The sequence below is a fragment of the Nycticebus coucang genome, chromosome 6 (genome assembly GCF_027406575.1).
Source record: "Nycticebus coucang isolate mNycCou1 chromosome 6, mNycCou1.pri, whole genome shotgun sequence".
NCBI classification, from domain to species: domain Eukaryota; kingdom Metazoa; phylum Chordata; class Mammalia; order Primates; family Lorisidae; genus Nycticebus; species Nycticebus coucang.
The window spans coordinates 35,288,888-35,310,477 of record NC_069785.1 but is presented as its reverse complement, the minus strand read 5'-3'; the positions used below and the strand labels follow the sequence as shown (position 1 = coordinate 35,310,477).

The following is a 21,590-nucleotide window of genomic DNA, read 5'->3' as shown; positions in this document are numbered from 1 at the left end:
GCGATGCCTAAAATATTTACTATCAGGCCCTTTACAGAAAAATTTTTCTACCCTCTATTCTATAATAAACTAAAATCCAAGGCAAGTGGTAAACATGCTTCTAGGGAGGGTCCTGACAGCCAGATTGTGATCTTGACTAGGACAATAAGAAAGAACAGAAGAGCTTCGTGTGGAAGCCTTGAATCAAGCTTGGACTCTTAACGGGAAATAACTTGATGATTTGATGTATTTTGAAGCAAAAATTACCAAACTGTGGGCCTAATCAATACTAAAAACAAGAAAAAAGCACCCTAGTAAATGATTTTAAACAAGAACCTTTGCTATTCAGAACCTATATTTTCTTAACATGTTGATAACCATTGCTAGTAGATAGCTGGACTGGATAGAAATTCCATTAAGTTCAATCCCCTTTTCTCCAACTCTGTGAGATCCCTCAGAGAGAAAGGGCCCAGACCACACTTTTCTTGGCACAGCTGTTCTTTTCCTCTAAGAATACACAGTGCTAAGCCATGGGGGCTTTCTTGCCACTTGCTTTTATTACTTCAGATAAGAGGAGCACATGGTCCCTAGAAATGATCACCAGGCCAGCTTAGATAGGGCTGCTAATAAATTCTTTACCGAGCTAGAATACAGTGGAGACTAGTGTTCTCAGAGCTAGTCAAGAAGAAACATTGCCAAGATGCCTCAGTGTTCCAAAGTCCCATGTGAAATCTGTAAACTAAGCTTTCTCCAACCTCTCTGGCTTCATCTCACCCATTTTCCCCTTCGAGACTAGCAAAAAATGTCTTTCCAACCTCATTTTTCTCTGCCCACTGCTGATTCCAAATGAATCACAGCTTGCTGTGAAAGTGCGCGGTGAGCAACAGAGCAGACTTTAATGAAGTGGAGAAGTCAGGCAAGTGCCAGCACCAGGTTGCTCCCCAGCTCCAAGGGCCACGGGGCGGTGATGACAGCCCTGGATATTTACACATTTATTCTGCTCCCACCGTGACTTAAGAAATAGTGTCTGTCTGTCTGTGTATCAGCACCGGGTAGTGCCGGGCCTCGGGAAAGAGGAACCACCTCTGCTCTTCAGATCCTGCCCCAGTGGCTTTCCACCATTTTTATCTCACAGCACACTCGAACCTATGGTTGAACTTTTGTGGCACACTGAAATTATGTTGATCAAGAAAAAGAGTAAAAAAAGAATGTACTTACTGGGCTTTCAACTTCTTTCAAAAATTATTTAATTAAAGATCTTTAAAATTTTTTGTGGCACACTTAAAATCCTCTCACAGCACCCAGTGTGCCACGGCACACCAGTTGAAAACTGTCCTGGTGGCACAGTAGCAGAGCAAAATGAGGATGTGCCAAAGACAGGGGAAAGCCTAGATTATCTTCAGAGGGAGGGGAATGACTTCCTTCCATTGTCCTTCCCAAGTTGTATTTAAAAAATGTTCCTTCTCGTTTTATATGATTTAATATGACATAGTTACAAATTTTAAAAGTATCCATAATTGCATACTCCAATGGAAGAAAAGACACAGATCCTTAATTAGAAATGACATAGTCCTTTATCCGTCGGTTGGCACCCTAGGGGATTCTGCACCCAAGTGCTCTGAGCCCACGTTTTCCACCACTGGGTTAATCAGCAGTGAGTGACTGCTGACCATGTACATGTATATACATATACTTGAAAAGTAGTGTGTGCATGATTATGTATTCTGGAATAAGTGGGCTTATCTGGGGCCAGAGAATGACTGATGGCTTAAGGAGCTATAAGAAGGTAGACTTCATTCATTATGAAGTAGGTGGCCTGAGGGAGAAAGGAAGGGGAGGAATGTATAGAGTGACAAATGGTGTGAGCCCACGGTTTAGAAATGCCATATGAACTCATTTACCAAGACATCAATCGGGCATCGCCATTAATCAACACTTGGTGCTTTGCCAGCAGTTACTCATATTCGCATCTTTGATACCCTATTAGATCCTGGAGCATTTTCTTACTCATCCAAAAATTATTAAGATATCCCTAGAAAATGTTTAATAATGTCATTTGCCAGTTATAAATGGCAGTGGTCTATTAATCAGAATATTGTATTGACCCTAACATCCTATCACCTGCTGGTTTTCTTTCCTTCCATCCTTTATTGGAATAATCAAACAAATAGAAAAGAGATCCGATTTCAATGCAAGCCATCTGCCTGTGTTGTAAACAGGTGGCGCTCTTTGATGCTGTCGTCTTGAGAGAAGAACTGCTAGGTTAAGAAAATAGGACTTCAGCATCTAACCCATTGGTTCCTGAACTCTAGCATGTGGAATCACTTGGGAAGCTTATTAAGGATTTCTAAGCCTTGCTCCTAGAGTTTCTCATTCAGTGGAGTGGGGCCTGAGAAGTTTCACTGTTAGCCAGTTTTCAGGTTACCTTCAGAACCATTCAGGGTGTCCAGCCTGTGGCCCGCAGGCCACCTCGATTATGTGAGGACTGTTTGGTTTATCTGTGATGTCAGACATCGTGAAAAGTATGCATGGACTTTTTTTTGCTTTTGCTCATCAGCCCTTGTTAATGTTTGTGTAATTAATGTTTGGCCCAAGACAAATCTTTTTTTTCCTATGTATGGCAGAGAAAAAGAAAATATTGGACACTCCTGTCTGATTCTGATACAACCCAGTAGAGCTGTTTTTCAAGCCGCCAACTCAGCAGACTTCATTCGATTGGTTTATAACATGGCATTTGAAGTTCAAAACACTTCCTAGACTGCAAATGTTTGTTCCACCCAAGGCCTGATTACATATAAATAAATTTTAAAGGTCATTGTAAGGACGCCAGAGCAGCAACCTTAATCAACTTAGTTTTTTCCTTAATCAGGGAAAAAAGTGTCCGAGATAATATTGTCTATGTGACATTTAAACATGCACACCTGAGCCTTCTTATTTATAATCATATGGCAAATAATCATACACCGGACTTGCATCTGCGGCCGTTGGCATTGTTCTCTGAGTAGGACCTCGAGGTAGAAAGTTCAACTCTGCCATCTTTACTGATTTACTGTGAGAGTGTATGTGTGTAAAATTACTTTGAGAGGGTCTCCCCAGACTCCTGTGACCATTGTTGCTCTGCTGCAGGATATGAGGCAGACTTGTTCTCTAACAAATGACCAACATTGGCGATGGACTATACCTGACCCATGTGACTCCCTTCTACTGTAAATCACAGAATTTCAGGGTTCTTTGTCTTTCCTATTAGTCCTTTTAAATGGCCTGGATTTGAAAAGACATTGGTCCACTCCTATCTTCCAAAGAAAAGAGATATTTAGCCTTCTACACACCAAAGGCTATAGCAATAGCAACAGAAAGTCATCACTAGGGACGGGGTGATAGCACTTCCCTGAGCTTATTCCACAGTGCAGAGGCTGTTCTGGGCCCATTGCTTTCCACCTGCACGCGCCACCCAGCAGGACCCCTGTCTCAGCTGGAGATGCTTTCTGTCCACCATAGGGAGCATTGTTCTGTCTCTCTGCTCGGGCACTGCAACCATAAGAGACATCAAAACAGTCCCTTTCAATTGGCCAATATTCCTAAAGGCCAAGGAATTTGGTTTGGCTTCTTTTATTTCTTAATCCATCAATTCCTGTGGATCTAAAATCCACAGAGGAGAAAGACTTCAGCCAGCAGTGACTCCAGTGACAAAGGGGTGGGGGTGGGGGGACTGCAGATATAACCTAATTCACTAAACATAACATCTTATTCAAAGTCTTCTGCTTGATCTTTGGAAAATTTATGAGAACTTTGCATTTTACTCCTAACTTTAAAAATGATTTTCTCAAATCTTCCAGTGAAACCGATGTTCTGGGAAAATTCTACACATTTTTCCTGCAGCTTCCTGGACTGCCTGATGCTCCTTGGGTGCCTGATGCATTTGCTCCAGTTTGAGAAGTTTGGTCTGAGGATGAAGGTTGCAGATGATCTGCTTCCTGGGCCCAGACAGATTCTGTAGGGATCAGTTAGCTCAGTGGGCACACATGCAAAGCTTTGAGCTTGTGGTTCTTAGTCAGAACTGTCCCCTGGCCTCCACACAGAGTCCTTGTTATCTTTTCACCAGTCAGGAACCACAGGGTACTCCTGATCATCCTCTTGTCTTACAGGAAAGACTGTCCTGTCCCTTAAGGAAAGCCCTTGCTTCTTCTGTTTACAGTTTTACAGTTCTTTTTTTTTTTTTTTTTTTTTTGTGGTTTTTGGCCGGGGCTGGGTTTGAACCCACCACTTCCGGCATATGGGACCGGCGCCCTACTCCTTGAGCCACAGGCACCGCCCATGTTCACAGTTCTTGTCTCTGACAACACTTCCTGATTTAATGTTCAAGTCTGTCTGTTGCCACTTCATCCTGTCTCTTTTGTCCAGTGAAGTGATCTAAGTTGTTCAGAATAAGGAAAAAATAGGGCTAACTCGCTATTCCTTTTAGAATAAGTCTTCAAAAACATAAAGATTTAAGTGATTTGCAGAAACTCAAACAAGTCACCTCAGGTCATCCACAGTTTTTACTGAGAAGCCAGAAATCAATGCATGTGTGATTTTATTTTTTTCTTCCCAAATTTGAGCTGGATGGAAAGTATTATTGCCTCTGGTCCAGCTGAAGGAATATTTGATAAAAGGATTTTCTTGTTCCTTTTCTAAACAGTGCAGATGTGATCCAGGTGCTTGAAGCACAACTTGGCAGCTGCACACTGATCTGTTACTTGTCCCCTCTGATCACTGCCTTTCCTCAAGTGGCCACACTCCGGCCTAGGCAGGCAGGACAGAGAGAGAAGCCCAGAGCCCGGCTTTATCACACAGAAGTCTTATGATCTGTCCCTCTGTTGGCTCTGTTGTAGTCCTGTAAACATATGTTTGAGTGTTTTAAGCTCAGTCTGACATCTAGGAAGCTAACACAGCCTCTGGAAGCTGCCATCTGCACATAGGCATCTGGGGGACAAGGCTGCCCTGCATCCCTGCTCGCTCCTAGGAGGCTCTGGAAAAGGAAGGGTGGGGCAGAGGAAGAGAAGCGTGTACCCACTGCACTGTTCAGTGACTGTCCCTCTATTCTTCCTGTACCCTCTCGGTCAGTTCTGGGGATGCCAGACATGGCGGAAGAGATGTGTCCTGACATCCCCCAGCTGGAAGACTTGATGAAGGAAATCAATGAGCTGGCTGAGTCAGGGGCCCGGTACATGGAGATGCCACACATCATCGAGGTGGTCTTGCCCATGATCTGCAACTACCTGTCCTACTGGTGGGAGCGGGGGCCCGAGAACCTGCCCCGTAGCACAGGGCCCTGCTGCACCAAGGTCACTTCTGAACACCTCAGTCTCATCCTGGGTGACATTCTGAAGATCATCAACAACAACCTGGGCATCGAGGAAGCCTCCTGGATGAAGCGCATTGCAGGTACCAGGGCCTCTGCTCCCCAGTCCCCCCAGCCAAGGGCCAAGACAGCTGGGTTCTCTTTTCATTTCCATTATTAAGCCCACAGTGGTGTTGAGCAAACTCTGTTCTATATTTAAACCTCCCCTCCTCCGCCCTGCCCCAGTTGCTTAACAGGACAAAGAATTGATGTATCCTTTAGAAAAGCTTCAAGGAGCAGATGCCCCTGCCTCATGCCCATACTAATCCAGGCCCCTGAAATCTCTAGGGAGCCCTTCTAAATAAACCCCAAACGGGTCCAGTGAGAATTGCTTTATTTGTTTTTGGTACTTAAGAATCTCATTTGCTCTTACAGTAATAATTGTCCATAATTTTCTTGGTAAGTAATCCTGTGTGTTTCCACGTATATAAAACTCACGGTCCTCCGAGCTGCACTGTAAGTTTCCTGCTGCCGCCCCGCGCTTGTGTTCCACACTGTGCTTTCCAAGATACTCTCTTAATGTAGGCTCCTGGTAGCAGCACTTTGCTTTTCTTTTTTCTTTCTTTTTTTAATATCTCTCTAAAATTCCTTGCATGCAGTACGCACTTTGGTCTTAGCCAATTTTCTGTTTTTGAAGCAACCTCAACAAAAAAAATCAGGTAGGCTTGGGAAATGAATAACCATGGTTTTCACAATCAGGAAACAAAAAATATTTAGCATCAAACTAGAGTCTGGGGAGAAAGAAACTAAAACAAAGTCATTGCTTTTGGTGGACCTGTAATTTAGACAGTAGAGTCCACTGGTGACAGCTTCATCCATGTAATCTCTTTTTATTTATTTATTTATTTATTTTTATTGTTAAATCATAGCTATGTACATTACATCCATGTAATCTCTTACCCAATGAAACACAATGGCTAACTTAAAGGCAGCTAGTAACCCAACACTGGGTATTTACTTTCCTGAGTAAATGAATGGATATTATTCTACAAGACCAAGGAAGAAAAGTTCCTGCCCCCTTCCTGTCTCAGAAATGAACTGAGATTAACATTATAAATATTTTGGGTACTGAGGGCTGCCAAACAGCATGGGCATCTGTGGACATATGAATAAATAGGGTTGGTATTCCTGTCTTACCCATTAGCTCTTAACTGTAAGGCAATTTTTTAATAAGCTCTAATTTGTAAATCTGAATCAAGGGTAGGAAAGAGATCAAAAAATCTGTGACCTTACCTCCCTAGAGGTGCAGAGAAGAAAAATGTCGTGGCATGAGGGCACTGATGGAAATTGAATGTTGGCCTGTTCCTCCACAGGCAAACCCCAGATCTCATTCAGTCAGGCCACTTAATTCCTGACTGAATTAAAGTGCCTAAACAAAGTCAATTTGAAATAGTAACCCCAAATCATCCACACCAAGTATAGCCATTCTAATTGTATATTCAAAGCAGGCCTCAGAGAAAGCTAACAGGTCACAACTTCTTGGTGAATGCATCTCATCAGAGAGCTCCCTTGATCTTCTCTTTCTAAAACTGTCTTTTTTATAAAAGTAAAAAAAATAATAATAATAAGGGAAAGTTAGATTAAAAAAAAATTGCTGGAATGTGGGCATTCCAGTTGAATTTCCCTAAGCTAAAGGAACTTTGAAATACACATATCAGTAAACAGTCATGACTCCTACTCATTTTACTTGTTTTTTTTCTTGCAATTATTCTGATTTTGATCTTTTAAAAAGATATGCTATTCCATTGGTCTAATTCATAATAAAATAATATACAATCTTTCTTATATAAGACATATAGGGTATTACCTTTCCCTTTACAAAGGTCAAAACCATAGCCCCACTGACTGCTTGTTGATGCTTTTCAATGTCTAGTGGTCACCCCAGCCTCTTACCGTTCATTGATAGCTGATATCAATATCATCTGCCTCAGTTGGGGCCCAGAGGAGCTTCCAGTCAGTAGCTTAGAAGTTCTCAGGTATTAAGGGCTAAGAACAGTGGTTAGATCAATGTGCTTTTAACCACAGATTTTTCTACAGAATAACCCGAAAGCATATAATTGAGTACCTACCCCTCAGCTCAGCAGAATACTGGTTATCATGAATTAAATGCTCCCTTCAAGGAGTTTAAAATCTTGCTAGTGAGTGAAAACCAACGTGAATGTCTATAAAATGATCCAAGATCACCAGGGAGGAAGAGCTAAGAGGTGTGGCTTGCCTGGGCCATGCATGAGAAGTTCAGAGGTGGCAGGGCTCCCCAAGGTCTGGAGGAGCAGGAGGGCAGAATAGGGACCTTGTCCTATCATGTCCTGGTCCCCAAGCCCCAAGGAGGCTTTATGAGAGGGAAGTGGCAAAGAGGAGGTCAGGGAGGGGACACGAGGGAGGTACTGCCCAAGCTGATGGGTCTCCACAGCCTCGCCTTTCAGTGCCACTTCTTTCCTTTCCACCAATTGCCATGACATGGAAATGAGGGGGAAGCCCTTTGTTTGCAAACACAGTGTACGCCCAGCCTATCATCAGCAAAGCCAGGCCAGACCTGCTGAGAAGCCACTTCATCCCAACTCTGGAGAAACTGAAGAAAAAGGCTGTCAAGACCGTGCAGGAAGAGGAGCAGCTGAAAGCTGATGGCCGGGGAGACACCCAGGAGGCAGAGCTGCTCATCCTGGACGAGTTTGCAGTCCTCTGCAGAGATCTTTACGCCTTCTACCCAATATTGATCCGCTATGTGGACAACAGCAGGTATGGGGGAGACTCTGGGAGTCCATCTGCCCTTTTCTGGAGATAATCTTGGCAACAGATTAGAATAGGAAGATGGTATTGGATTGTGTTAATGGGGAGGTGAAGGGAGATGATAGCTACCACCAGTAGTTCCTGGTGTGAGACCTCTGGGAAGTGCTTTCCTTGACCAGTGATTCTGTATGGTGTGTGGCATAGCCACCCCCTCTGTCCTTACAGGCTACCACAGGGCAGAGGGAGTTGGTCAAATAAAGGTAGGAGTGACCCACTTCTGCCCCTCTGCAGTTCACTCACGCATCCATTCAATCCATACTACTTAACTGTGTGCCAGGCACTGTTCTAGGCATTGGGTGACAAGAGGGAATAGCAGGGGCAATGCTCTCTGGCCTGGGAAGCTCTCAGACTGGGCCTAGGGGAGCATAGACAATAAACAACACATACAAATACATTATACAGGGTGAGGGGAGGGGACCTCCACAGTAGGGTGGAGTCCCCAATTTTTAAATAGGATGTTAACAACATTTGAGCAAAGACTAGAAGGAAGCGATGTCAAGAACCATAAAGGTCTGGAGCAAGGGTGTTTCAGGAAATATCTGGTGCAAACCCTGAGGAAGGAGTGTGTTTGGGATGTTCAAGGATCCCAAGGAAGCTAGAGCTGGAGCAGAGTGAGGCAGGGGGAAAACAGTAGGGGACACAGGGAAGGTGGCCTGGGCCAATGGTGCAGGCCTCGGAGGCCACTGTAAGGACTCTGGCTTTGACCTTGAGTGAAATAAAAAGCTGGTGGAGATTTTGAGCAAATCCATGATGGGATGGAGGCTCCAGATGATCCAGACTAGAGCCGATGGTGATCCATAGAGACAGAAAGAAGATTCGCCTGCCAGGGGCTGGACGGGGGGAGAGAGTAAGGAGGAGAGACTGCTTAATGGGATTGGGGTTTCCTTTCAGGGTGATGAAAGTGTTCTTGAACTGGATAGTGGCAGAAGTTGTACAACATTGTAAATGTTCTAAATATCATTCATGGCAAATTTTACATTATATGGCCTTTACCACAATTGAAAAAAAAAGTTGGTGGCTGAAGCCAGGGTGGTAGCAGTGAAGGTTGGCAGAAGTCCTAAGATTTGGGGTCTATTTGAAAGTAGAGCCTTTAGATTTTCCAGATTGTGGATGAGAGAAAAGAGGAGAGTTAAAAATGATTTCAGGAGGTTTTCATGACCAAATGGAAGATGAATTCCAGCAATTGAGTTGAGGAAGAATATGGGCAAAGTAGTTTTCTTTTGAAGGGAAGATCAGGAGATCACTTTCGGACTTGTTAAATTTAGCTGCCTATTCAATATAAAAATGAAAATGTTGAATGGGCAGTTGAATATAAGAGTCCCAAAGAGTTCAGGGGAAGAGGTCTGGTGTAGATGTAGGAATTTTATAGTCATCAACACCTTAACAGTCACATCTCAAAGGAGGGAGTCAGGGATTAATTCCTACCAATGTTTTGTTTTGTGCATTTGTTCCTGTGGAACAACAGAACATTTATTCACATGGAAAACAAAACATCAGTTGGGTTAGTTCTGACCCCACCATTTGGAACACAATAATGTAGTCTTTAAGGACTATGAACCTGGGAGAAATGAGGGAGCAAGGGGAGAGTTCCAAAGACTGAGCCCTTGTGCTCCCTGACCCTAAGAGGTCAGGCAAAGGAAGTGTTAACAGCAGACGGGCCTGAGAGAGAGCAGCGAGACAGAAGGAAAAGCCATAGAAAGTGGTGTCCTGGGTGCCAACTTCATGAATGGCTTCCAGAAGGAAAGAATGACCTGCTATTTCAAGTGCTGCTGGTAAATGAGATGAGAACTGAGACCAGGTCATTAGATCAAGCAGCATGGAAGTTATTGGTGACCCTGATAAGAGCAGTTTCAGTGGAGCATTGGAGATGAAAGCCCCTTTGGAGTGGGTTAAAAGAGAGTTGGAGAAAAGGACTTGGAGGCAGCAGTACAGGCAACTTGTTCAAGTTTTAATATAAACAAGAAGAGAGAAATAGGTTACTACTAGCTAGAAGTAGAAGCATGGCCAAGAGAGGAATTTTTAAGATGTGAGACTTATTGGTTGTTTCTTTGCCAATGGGAATGATCAGCAGTTGGGAATGTGATCATGTAAGAGACAGAATCTCTAAGCTGGGGTTCTCAAGCAGGCCACAGGAAGTTCTAGGTCATTCATTGCATTCATCCGCAGCAGAAGGCAGAGCCTGTGCGTGCTGATGCTGGGTAGGTGTGTGTATCTATACATACATGCTTGTATCCAGAAGTGGATAGATAGATGGAGGTCTGTAGGAGTCCTTTTCTGGTTGCTTCCATTTACTCAGGAAAACAAGGCCATCAGCTGAGAGGGAAGATGGGGAGAAGGTGTTGGAGGTTTGAGGAATAAACAGAAGGTGTGATGCAGTTGGCAGGGACAGCGGAGGAGTGGACAGAGCAAAGACGCGCAGGCTGCTCACCGGGCGGCTTTAGGAGCCCCACTTGAGATCTGTGGCCATGAATGCAAAGTGAGATCCTCCAGCACAATGTCGTCTTCTCCAGCCAAATTCAGCTGCCAGGAATAGGCCCACAGTTGCAAGAGATTTGGGGTTTTCCAAGGTTGGAGCTTTACAAAGTGTGTATGACAAAAATGGATCAGAGAGTGGAAGATATATGTAAGAAGATAATTATAAAGATTTACCATGGAATTTGCTCTGGACCACGAGGAAGGCAGTGAGGACATGGGAGGCTGACACCCATGAACAGACAAAGGATCAAAGGATTGCTGGTCCCAGTAGGGTCTAAGGATTGTTGAAGACTGGGTGAGAGATCAAGATGCATGGATTTAAGATTATGGAATATGGGGAGGTTATAGTTGTTGGTAATGACCTTGGGATTGTGTACCGAGGTGGGTGGAGGACAAGATCTTTAGAGATAAGAACAATGAACTGACAGGCCTGATGCTGGGAAAATCATAAAGATATAAATTGAAGTGAAGAATGAAGACTGGTGACATCTTAGAATATCAGTGAGAGAAGAGCTCGAAGCATAGATAATGAATGGGAATGGCTGGGATGGTGAAGAACTTGGTGTAGTCCGGTGAGATGAGACTCAAAACTGGGAGGCTTTGGGAGAAACTTCATTGTGTGGACCTCTGCTGTAACAACTGGGCATCGTTTAGAGGAGAGATAGGAGAGAGCACAATATGATGAATTTACCCAAAGCTGCTGCACCCTTTTCTTAAAACCTCTTCCCTAAGCTCAGTCCTTCAGGATAGTTCCCCTAAATACCCCTTCCCTCCCCAGCCCTCACCTTCAGCCCTCCACGCTGACTCTGTGTGCCCACCCTTTTTTCCCCATCCCTGGGATAATGGTTATATGTTCTGCTGGTCAGGCTATGTATCCCAGCTCACCATTATCCCTCCTGTTCTATAGAACTTCAAGGGTTTAAAAGCTTTTATGTCATAATTAGGCAAATTAATTCATGTAATGAAATTTTCTATGTAATTCTCTCTTTCTCCAAGCCTAATATGTTCGTTTGGTGCTTGAAATTTAATTGAGCTATAATAAATAATTAATTATTTGAGAAATCTGAAGCCTTGAAGTACTGAAAGTCTGTAAAATAAAGTTGTGGATAGGGTGAACACAGACATTTTCATTGAATCTTAGGGTATGACATTAAAAATCCTTGCCCTATTCATGTTTGTTTCTTTTTTTCTGTAACCAAATATGCATCATCTCCCACACAGGTTCTGCAGTTCTCTGACAATAATTCAGTATACAACAATCCAGATTAAATTCTGACACTAACTACCCAAAGTTAGTTTAGATTCCATAGTTCCCAGGCTCAGTTCCCCAAGACTGTTCCCACTTCAGACACCTGCCACAAATGTGGTGCCCAGATTACCCATACAGAGCCCAAATTCAGGGACTCCCACAATCCCCCTCTCAGGTTTGATGATTCACTAGAACAACTTGTAGAATTCAGGAAAGGACTTTACTTAAAACTATCTGTTTATTAGAGTAGATATATCTCAAGAACATCCGAGTGGAAGAGGCACACAGGGAAATGTAGGAATGTGCAGCAGCTCTGTGCCCTCCCCAGAGCATACCATCCGTCCTCAGGCCAACATATTCACCAACCTGGAAGCTCCTCGAATCCCCTTGTTCAAGAGTTTTTGTGTAAGTTTTGTTATATAGGCAGGATTGATAAAACCTTGCATGGCTCTTGGTGATTGAGATTGAAGTCAATCTCCAGGACTTCTCCCCACCCCAGAGTTGGAGCGAGACTGAAAATCCCACATGCATGCACTTGGTCCTTCTGGTGACCAGCCCCAAACAGAAGCTACCTCACCCTGCCCTCACGGGTCACCTCATTAGTATAAACCCCAGTGTGGCCAAAGGGGCTTCTTACAAGTAACAAAAGATACTCCTATTACTCAGGAAATTTCACTGGCTTTAGGAGTTCTCTGCCAGGAATCAGGAGCAAAAACCAAATACATATTTTTTTTATATGGCGCCCTCTTAGAATTTAAAGCCCTACTAGATAAATTCAGAAATGTTTAATTTTAAAATATGTACTATAGATATTGAAGGGATGCAGGAATATTGAGGGGAACATTTGAAACCTTTTTTTTTTTTTTTTTTGAGAATGTCTCACTACGTCACTCTCAGTAGAGCGCTGTGGCATCACAGCTCACAGCAACCTCAAATTCTTGGGCTTAAGCAATTCTCTTGCCTCCCAAGTAGCTGGGACTTCAGATGCCTGGCTATTTGTTATTGTAGTAGTTGTTATTGTTATTTGGCAGACCCTGGCTGGGTTCAAACCCACCAGCCCCAGTGTATGCGGCCAGTGCCCTAGCTATTGAGCTACAGGCACCGAGCCCATTTACCCTTTTTGAGTGGTACCCCATACTGCTATAAGCAGGAAATAGGTCTGGATATACTCATTTCAGCATTTATTTTATAAGGTAAATTGTACTTATTTTAAATAACTTATATAAGATTACTTATATTTAGCATTTCAAAGTTAACACCTTACATACGTACTATCTCTCTCTACATATATATGTATGTATGCATAAACACACAACACATAATAGGGTGCCAAAAAAAGGTGTCCACATTTTAAGAAAGAAAAAAATGTGTATACAGATTTTTGGCACCCTCTGTATATAGGAAATTATAGTACTTACTTTTGCAAAAGAAATTCTGCTTTGAGGGTCATCATTTTAGTCATTTTCAGTAAAATAATTATGTTAGCAGTCTAGAGAAGGAATTTGTCAGAGTTTGAAGTAAAAACAAAAATAAGAGTAAGGTTGCTCCTGGAATAGCTCTTTAATTGCATTTGTCGCTATTGACGATCAACACTCAAGACAGAGTATGTTCTACTTACACAGGTTTTGACAGTTGCTAAAAATGGCAATGTCAGAGAGTCTTTGAGATCATCATTAATTCATTCATGCCCACTTTTCAATCTATTCTTTCCTGAGCATCGTGGTCATATGAGCCCTGCATAGAAATACACTCTTCCACTGTGAGTGCCTTTACCTTCTTCAGATCCTGTTTTTATCCAAAAATATTTAGCTGGCTTTAAATTATGGAATTGTGGTATTGGCAGGAATAGTTGAGGTCACCTCGTCTTACCTCCAAAGGGATGAATACATACCTGTTCCTTTTCCCGAGCAGAGGATTTCCTGCCTCTCTGTGCCCACAGCCGGCTATCAGAGGAGTGGAGGGCAAAGATGACAGACCCAGCGTTGCTTCGTGCAGTCCCATTCTGGTTTCAGGCAGCTCAAATCATCTCAACCCAGGCTGTAACTCTTACCCATCGGCTCTAATTTTGCTCTCAGGAACCACACAAAATTAATCTCTCTTGTGGCACTCTCTAGTGAAGAGAGCCATCTTGTGCTCTCCTCTGCCCTGCTGTCCTTGTCATAATAAACCCTGTGCATCCTTCAGCCTTGACACAGCAGTGTTTGAAGCATCTTTGGTATCTGGAACACTCTTGTAAAGAGACACTTCTGTGGGTCAGTGTTCAACCTGTTCAAATGAGAGAGAGCTCCAGGCGAGGTGTGCCCAGAGCAGGGCACATCAGCTTCCTGTCTTCTCACGGCAGGACACAGAAGTTAAGACACATCCAACAAGTCTGTCCGTAAGAGACAGAGGCTTCTTGGCCTCCTTTCTGAGAATCAGGAACATAGAAATAAACTTTAAGTAGTGTAATTTTGGGGGGCCCTCAAACTGAAGAAGGGAATCAGAGTGACTGATTCAGTGACTGGCTGGGCCCAGGTCCCCTCCAGGAGGCGTTGGAACAAAGCTGGAAAAACTCTTACCTCCAAGTCAGGCAACATGGGAGCATGGCGTTACTTTCTTTCAGAACCTGATAACTTGTCTTTTTGAACCTGGAAGTCAGACTCTCCTTACTCTTGCCAGCACCCAAGATTGTTATGTGATTTGTTTTCTCTGTTAACATGCTCGGCTGTTTCATCCCCTTGGGTTGCCTCTACCCTCACCTCCATATGGCAGATTCTCAGATCATTGCCTCCAAACCCATCTTTCTTCCCTGTCTACAACCTTGCATTTTCCAACTGCCTTTTGGCAGCAAGCAAGTGCAAATGATAAGAGAAACCCATAGATCAGCTAAATATCTCCAAAAGTACCTAAATAGTGACAGAGATGGTGAATCCCATGGAAGACGGATGACTGGGAGCAGCCAAGGGAGACACCAGCTTGCATCCCATGGAGGCCGGGACAGTATGAGCAACCTAGAAAAGTAGGCTGGGGATCCTCTTTCTCCTCCCAATACCTTCCTCCTCTGGCTTGAGGGAAATACAGAGAGTTTGTGTGCCTGGGGGTAAAACACGTAGGAGATATTTTCCTACACACCACTGTGAACTTGAAAAAAAGAGCCTCGGTAGAGCTAACGAGTAAAGATTTTCATCTCTCTCACCTTCTCCCTTCATGAGAGGGACCCACTTCTAACTTTCTTTGGAAATGCTGTAGACTTTCTCTTTGTTCTTCCTAAATAAAAGCTCTTTTTGTTACCCTGAAAAAAGTAAAAAATAGACCAGGCACAGTGGCTCACTCCTGTAATCCTAGCACTCTGAAAGGCTGAGGCAGGTGGATTGCCTGAGCTCACAGGATTCAAGACCAGCCTGAGCAAGAGCGAGACCCCATCTCTCAAAATAGCCAGGCATTGTGGAGGGCACCTATAGTCCCAGCTACTTGGGAGGCTGGGGCAAGGGAATCACTTAAACCCAAGAGTTTGAGGTTGCTGTGAGCTGTGACGCCACAGCACTCTACCGAGGGTGACAAAGGGAGACTCAGTCTCAAAAAAATAAATAAATAAATAAAGTAAAAAATAAAGAGTAAAGATCTGCCTCTTAGAAGAAGGGTGGCCAAAGCAAAATTAGTTCAGCTTCTGCAGTTACACCTGCTTCCCACATGAAGCCAAAGGGGTCAAAGCCTCGTCTTAACTTCCTCCAGGAAATGTTCTTAAGATTTTATTCCGGGTGCTCTTGCTGCCCACATTTCTTTTCCTCGGCAGGATAGGATATAACCCTTGCCCTCTGCCATTCAAGGCTGAATACAAACCTACCAAGCTCATTTAAATCAAAACACTAAGAAATGAACAGCTGGCAGTTCTGATAATAACTCAACACTTGACCTTGCACTCTGGAAGGTGCTCCTGAAAAATCAATATGAAAGAAATCAAAAAGCATTACCACCCTGGAGCCTCAAGTTTGAATTGCCTTTGGCTGCTGGTAATGGACAACAGACTGCAGTGGCTTAAACAACTGAGAAATTTAATTTCACACATAAAAGAAGTCAAGGGCCAGCCAGTATGGCTGTCACTCATGAGACCCTCCCTCCCCTGTCTTTACATGCTTAACACTGGCTTCCATCTTCAGAGTTACTGGTGTAATACGCCAGAGTTCCAGCCATCATATTTCCATTCCAGACAGGAAGTAGGAAATCAACAGGAGAAAGGCAAGAAGTGACCTTTAGCTATCTGATCCCTTTTTAGAAAGCTTTTCTAGGAAGCTAATCCAACTTCTGTTTACATCATATTGATCAGAACTTAGCTACACAGCTGTAGCTCAACAGAGGCTGGGTAAAGTGATCAGCAGGGCGTGTTGCCACCCTGAACAAAAATGGGCCTTGTTCCTATGGAATATGGAAGAAAAGGATGAGTATTGGGCGGACAACAAGTATCTACATGCAGGAGAGGCTAGTTGAACTAGAAAACAAGAGATCAGGTAAGGCTGGAACCCAGGGCAGTGAGAATTCCAGAACAAGAGAGAGATCCCAAAGGGATCTTGGGCTGATGAGTCTGAATGGGCAGGAGGTACAGACGGCCAAGGGAAGTTCAGCCTGATGTCTCAGGGCTTAGGGGACTGACTTTTAATAGCTGTTAGGCCAATGGGCATCAGGGTTTTCAGACCATCTGTGAGAGCCAATTTTTTTTTTAACCTAAGACAGATGATAAACAATTTAATTTCTGTGTCACTATGATATTGTTATATAATAAAAATTCATACTTGGTTTTTATCCTTGGTTCTGAATTTCCTAAGGGATGAAGTGAGAAGAACGTCTTTTGTTATTCATAAAAAGCCCCTTTCAACCATCCCTGAGTTTATTCTTATGAGATGACTCTTAGAGGATAAGGACCGGTTGCCACAAGGACCAACCCTTTCAGCCCTGCCCCTACTCCTCCACAAACCCCACCACTCATCACCCACCTTGGAGGATGGAAGAAGGGCTAGATGTTGAGTTTAAAAACCAGTGGCCAGTGATTTCACCCATCATGCCTGCATAATGGAGCCTCCATAAAAACCCTAAGCTCAGGGTTTGGAGACTTCCTTTTTGATGAACACATGGAGGTGCTGGGTGGGTGGCATACCCAGAGGGGATGGAAGCTCCACGCCTCTTCCCCATACCTGTCCTCTTCTTTGCTTCTCTTCCATATGGCTATTCCTGAGTCATAGCCTTTATAATAAACCGGTAATACTAAGTATTTTCTGGAGTTCTGTAAGCTTTTCTAGCAAGTTATTGAACTCAAGGAATGGTTCAGGTGATAGCCAGTTGGTCAGAAGTACAAGTCACAGCCTGGTGTCTAAAGTAGAAGGCATTCTTTTGGGACTGAGCCCTTAACCTGTGGGGTCTCTATTAACTCCGGGTGGTTAATGACATAATTGAATTGTAGCACATCCAGTTGGTGTCTGGAGAGTTGGAGAACTGATTGACATGAGCGACAATCCTACACATTTGGTATCAGAAGTGCTGAGTAGAAGAACAGTGTGGTTTTTTTTTTTTTTAATTGCTCTATGCAGACATTTGAAAATGGCAACTCACCCAGCCCTTTCAAAATATAATTTACTTCATGTATGTAAGATACTTAGGGGCAAGACAACTTGTAGAAAATGACTGAACTCTGCTGCAATTTAGCCTGGTTTTCTTTTTAAAAAAGAAAGAAGTAATGCTTATTTATAGGGAATTTTCAAACCATTTTAGAGAGAGTGGAAGATAACTATCTGTGCATATACACTTCAACTCACAATGACAAATATATTGCCTTAAAATTTTCATTCATAAAACTGGCTTTGAATGGGAAAGGGGTGGGGTCTGAACTGTTCTCAGAATTTCAGCAGTTTGACGACAAGTGTCAAGGACAAGATTAGATGTCATAGAGATCAAAACTTACCTAGTTTTGCTAGGCTTATGTATTAAAGGAGGCCTGTCCCCAAACTTAGAGCTTACCCTTATCCAACTCATCAGTTTAAAGAAGAAACAAAGCCTACCTTTGACAATTTTGAAATGTTGATTTCTGACAACTGGTAAGATAATTCTTGAATCTTTTGGTAAAAATTGAAATGATCATTGTAGGTCCTTCAAAAAATCTACCCCAATTTCACACTTATATCTAAGCATGTAAGAAGTATATATTGATATTCAGTCTCCTTGATGATTGCCCTCATTTGGAATTGCAGTTTTATTTGGATAAGTGTTCATAGCCGATGTTGGAATAATTTTTAGAGTGTGAACATTTTAATCCTTACTGAATTTCAAATGCCTATCCATTTACTTTTTGGCCCAGATCTAACTGGCTCAAAAGCCCTGATGCTGATTCTGACCAGCTCTTCCGCATGGTGGCAGAGGTCTTCATCCTGTGGTGTAAATCGCACGTAAGGACACGTTTGGGCCCTGGACTCAGGACAGTGGTGAAAAGTAGAAACCTTGACAAACTTCGCTGTGATGATTGCTTTTTTTTTTTTTAATTTCCCCTCACTTAGAACTTCAAGAGGGAAGAGCAAAATTTTGTGATTCAGAATGAAATTAATAATTTGGCATTTTTGACTGGAGACAGCAAAAGCAAGATGTCAAAAGTAAGTCCTTAGAAATCAGTGACAAAGCCTCTTCAACCTTGACCTCAGCCATGATTTGGCTCCATTTTATACATATAGTTTGTGGGGTTTAACACTGTACTGCAATTAGGTCAAACTGTATAACCAACATTCTCCACTGCTGTTTCTTTGAGAACGAGCCAGAAGAAACTGCTCTCAAAATAAGCATGGTCATCACATTTTATGAATAAACAGTTGCTTGTATGTCAAAAAGTTTATGTTCCACAACTTGCCTAAGGCATTTGAGAGGTCTCCAAAATAGAAGCTGCTCTTGGTGGCTTTAAAATAGTATATTTCCGGTGTAGTTAAGCTACAAAAAATATCCATGCCTAGACTCACATTTTCATTAGCAAGGAAGAAATGGTCTTGCTTTGAAGATTTCAACTGCACATAGTCTTATGCGAAATTTGTTTTCCTCTGTCTGGAATAGCCAATAGCTGTTTTATTTCAGCTGTGTTGACCTCTTAATGCCTTCTGCTTTTTCATGACAGTTGCACTCAGAAAGTCAAACATTTGTCCTTCTTCCTGCAGGAAATGTTTGAAAGAAAGCATACCAGATACCAGACATGTGTCTGAAAAAAGCGAGGAGTGTAGCAGGAATATAAGGAGTGTAGCAGGTGGAAATTGGCCTCCTCGCTCCTCCTGAGTTAGCTCTGCACACTGAGGCTTCCTTACTTTACTTGGAGAGATTGCTTAGACACACTCCTTCAGGTGTACATCCAAAAGCAAAACCTACTTACATGTGATGTTTTGTTACCAGGCACCATGGCTCACCACTGATTCTGTTGGCCCAAGAAATGTGCCTCAATGAGGGTTGATTGTGTGTGTCAAGTATAAGTGACATATGATACCTGAGATGTGCACCTCTCTCAGGATGTGCACCTTGCCGGTACAGGGCTGGCTGCCTTGGACAGACGTGAAGGTGGAGTGTGCATGGGGACCCCTCAGAAGCGAAAGATGGGAATCGTGGGTTTTTTAACAAAGCCCTTGGGCATCTTTCCAAATAACCATTTGGGATGGAGGACTCATGTATGTAAGCTTCAAAAAGCAAGCTGCTAGGACACCAAAAATGAAAACTTCAGCACCCTGAGCTCCACCAGGCATAGCTAGCTCTGGTCACCTGCAAGCACTCAGAGCTTGCTAGCCATTTCAACTTTTAGCTAAATTGACACAAATGCCTCTTCCATCATCCAAAAGTTGACCTTTAGACTTCAGAACACACTTTACAAATACATTAGAATACATTTCTAGCATACATTGTTTAATAAACCTTAACAAGCAAAACTATACATATACCCATAGCAGAAGGATCACATTCAGGAGCAATATTTGCTGCCAAGGAGACTTTATGGCAGATCCTTTTGTGCTTTAGATGATTGTGTTTGTTTTTTCAAAATTATTTTGTATTCTCTGCTTGGTAAACAAATCTGCTGCTCACGTGAGGCACACGAGGTAGGATTTTTCAGATCTAGCTCCCTGGGACCTCTGGCTTAAGTTGCCTCTGCCAGGCCTTCTTTTTAATTATTTTAATTTGTTTTAGAGAGAGGGTCTTGCTCTGTCACCCAGAATGGAATGCAATGTTGCAATTATAGCTCACTAACCTCAGACTCCTGGGCTCAAGCGATCTTGCTGTCTCAGCCTCCTGAGCAGCTGAGACTACAGGTACACACCACTGCACCCAGCTAATTCTTTTAAATTTTTTTAGAGATGGAGTTTTGCTATGTTGTCCAAGCTGGTCTTGAACTCCTGGCCTCAAGCAATCCTCCCACCTGGGCCTCTCAAAGTGCTGGGATCACAACATGAGCCACCATGCCCAGCTCTGTATGGTCTTCTTACAGCTGTCACAGGTTTTTCTGTGACCCCATCTCCTTATAGAAAGTCAATAAGTCCCAAGTAGGTTCCATAGTGTCTTCAACTTGGGATGGATCCCTAGGCTCAGGCCTGAACCAGCTAGCATTCATTGGGATTGGCAGGGTATGGCCACAAAGCAGTGGAAACAACTCTGATTACAAGAATTTAGATCTTGAATGGGCAGAAATGGCAAAGACATCTTTAACCCTCTGGTGATAAATCAATGCTCAGTGTCAGAAAGAAACAAGGCTATGGAAAATGGCATTTGAAAACCCAACTACTAACAGACTAACCTGACATTTTGTTCATTCACATCTCTGAATAAGAAGAAGGGATATTTGTCTTATCAGAGGGTGGTCATGCTCAGAATCTGAGCCTCTTCCCTGTTGATAAGGTTAGTCTGCAGGAATAAACTCTTTCCTTTCATTTCCATGAACATTGTATGCCAATTCTTTGCTGAGATAGGGTCAAAATTATTAACAATGTAACAGATGAAAGGACATTCCTTAGATATGAATAATACTTGCCATGCTCTGCAGGGTAGTAAATATTCATAATTGTTCCTGTTGCCTTAGTGGAGAGCCAGAGTATAGCAGTCAATAGATAGGAAACTGAAAGGAAGCTAAGTACTATCCCAGGGTACTATTGCTACAGCCTTGCATCATTCACTTTAACTCCTTAGGCCCCAGTTTGCCAGTCTGTAGAATGGGGTTGAGCTTCCTACCTGACTTGTCCCAGCTCTACTAAGATGTTCTGGTTAAAAGTCAGTTCCAATGGGTATCTCTAGAATAGAATAATATTTGATAAATGTAATGCATTATTTCAGATAAAGAGATACCATGACTCTAATAAATAGCAATTCATGGCCATTTCTGCTAATTTTGGGGGTGTAGAATTGATATTGAGGGGCCAGGGAAGGGGGTATTCTCTCTTAGTGGTTGAATCCCCATTGCCTTTGCTGCCCCTCAATTAGTGTTCTCTCTACCACCCGATCTGAACGGTCACCTGTGCTTGCTTTTACCTCCACTTTTTACTGAATCCTGGTGTTGTATAAATGAAATTGGCCTCGGTGCACATGGCAGGCTTTGTGGAGGTGTGTGTGTGAATGCTGCATGCCACACACCCTGCCTATGCCATTGCCAATGGAAAGGAAGTGGAGAAAATACACAGTGAGGCACCCTGTTCCTACTGGATTAACTGAGGATCAGTTCAAAGGTGTTATTTTTCTGGCAGGTAACTC

At 43.0% G+C, this 21,590-nt stretch overlaps 1 protein-coding gene across 2 annotated transcripts in view; it reads left to right on the top strand.

Annotated features, from left to right (window-relative positions):
- The window catches only part of RYR3 (ryanodine receptor 3), a 502,828-nt gene that overhangs the window by 423,527 nt on the left and 57,711 nt on the right, over positions 1-21,590 (top strand). For both annotated transcript variants that reach the window (XM_053594081.1, XM_053594080.1), the window contains 4 exons: positions 5,083-5,403; positions 7,855-8,095; positions 18,193-18,280; positions 18,389-18,481. In XM_053594081.1, coding sequence (XP_053450056.1) covers positions 5,083-5,403; positions 7,855-8,095; positions 18,193-18,280; positions 18,389-18,481 — 743 coding nt within the window. The remainder of the gene's footprint in view (positions 1-5,082; positions 5,404-7,854; positions 8,096-18,192; positions 18,281-18,388; positions 18,482-21,590) is intronic.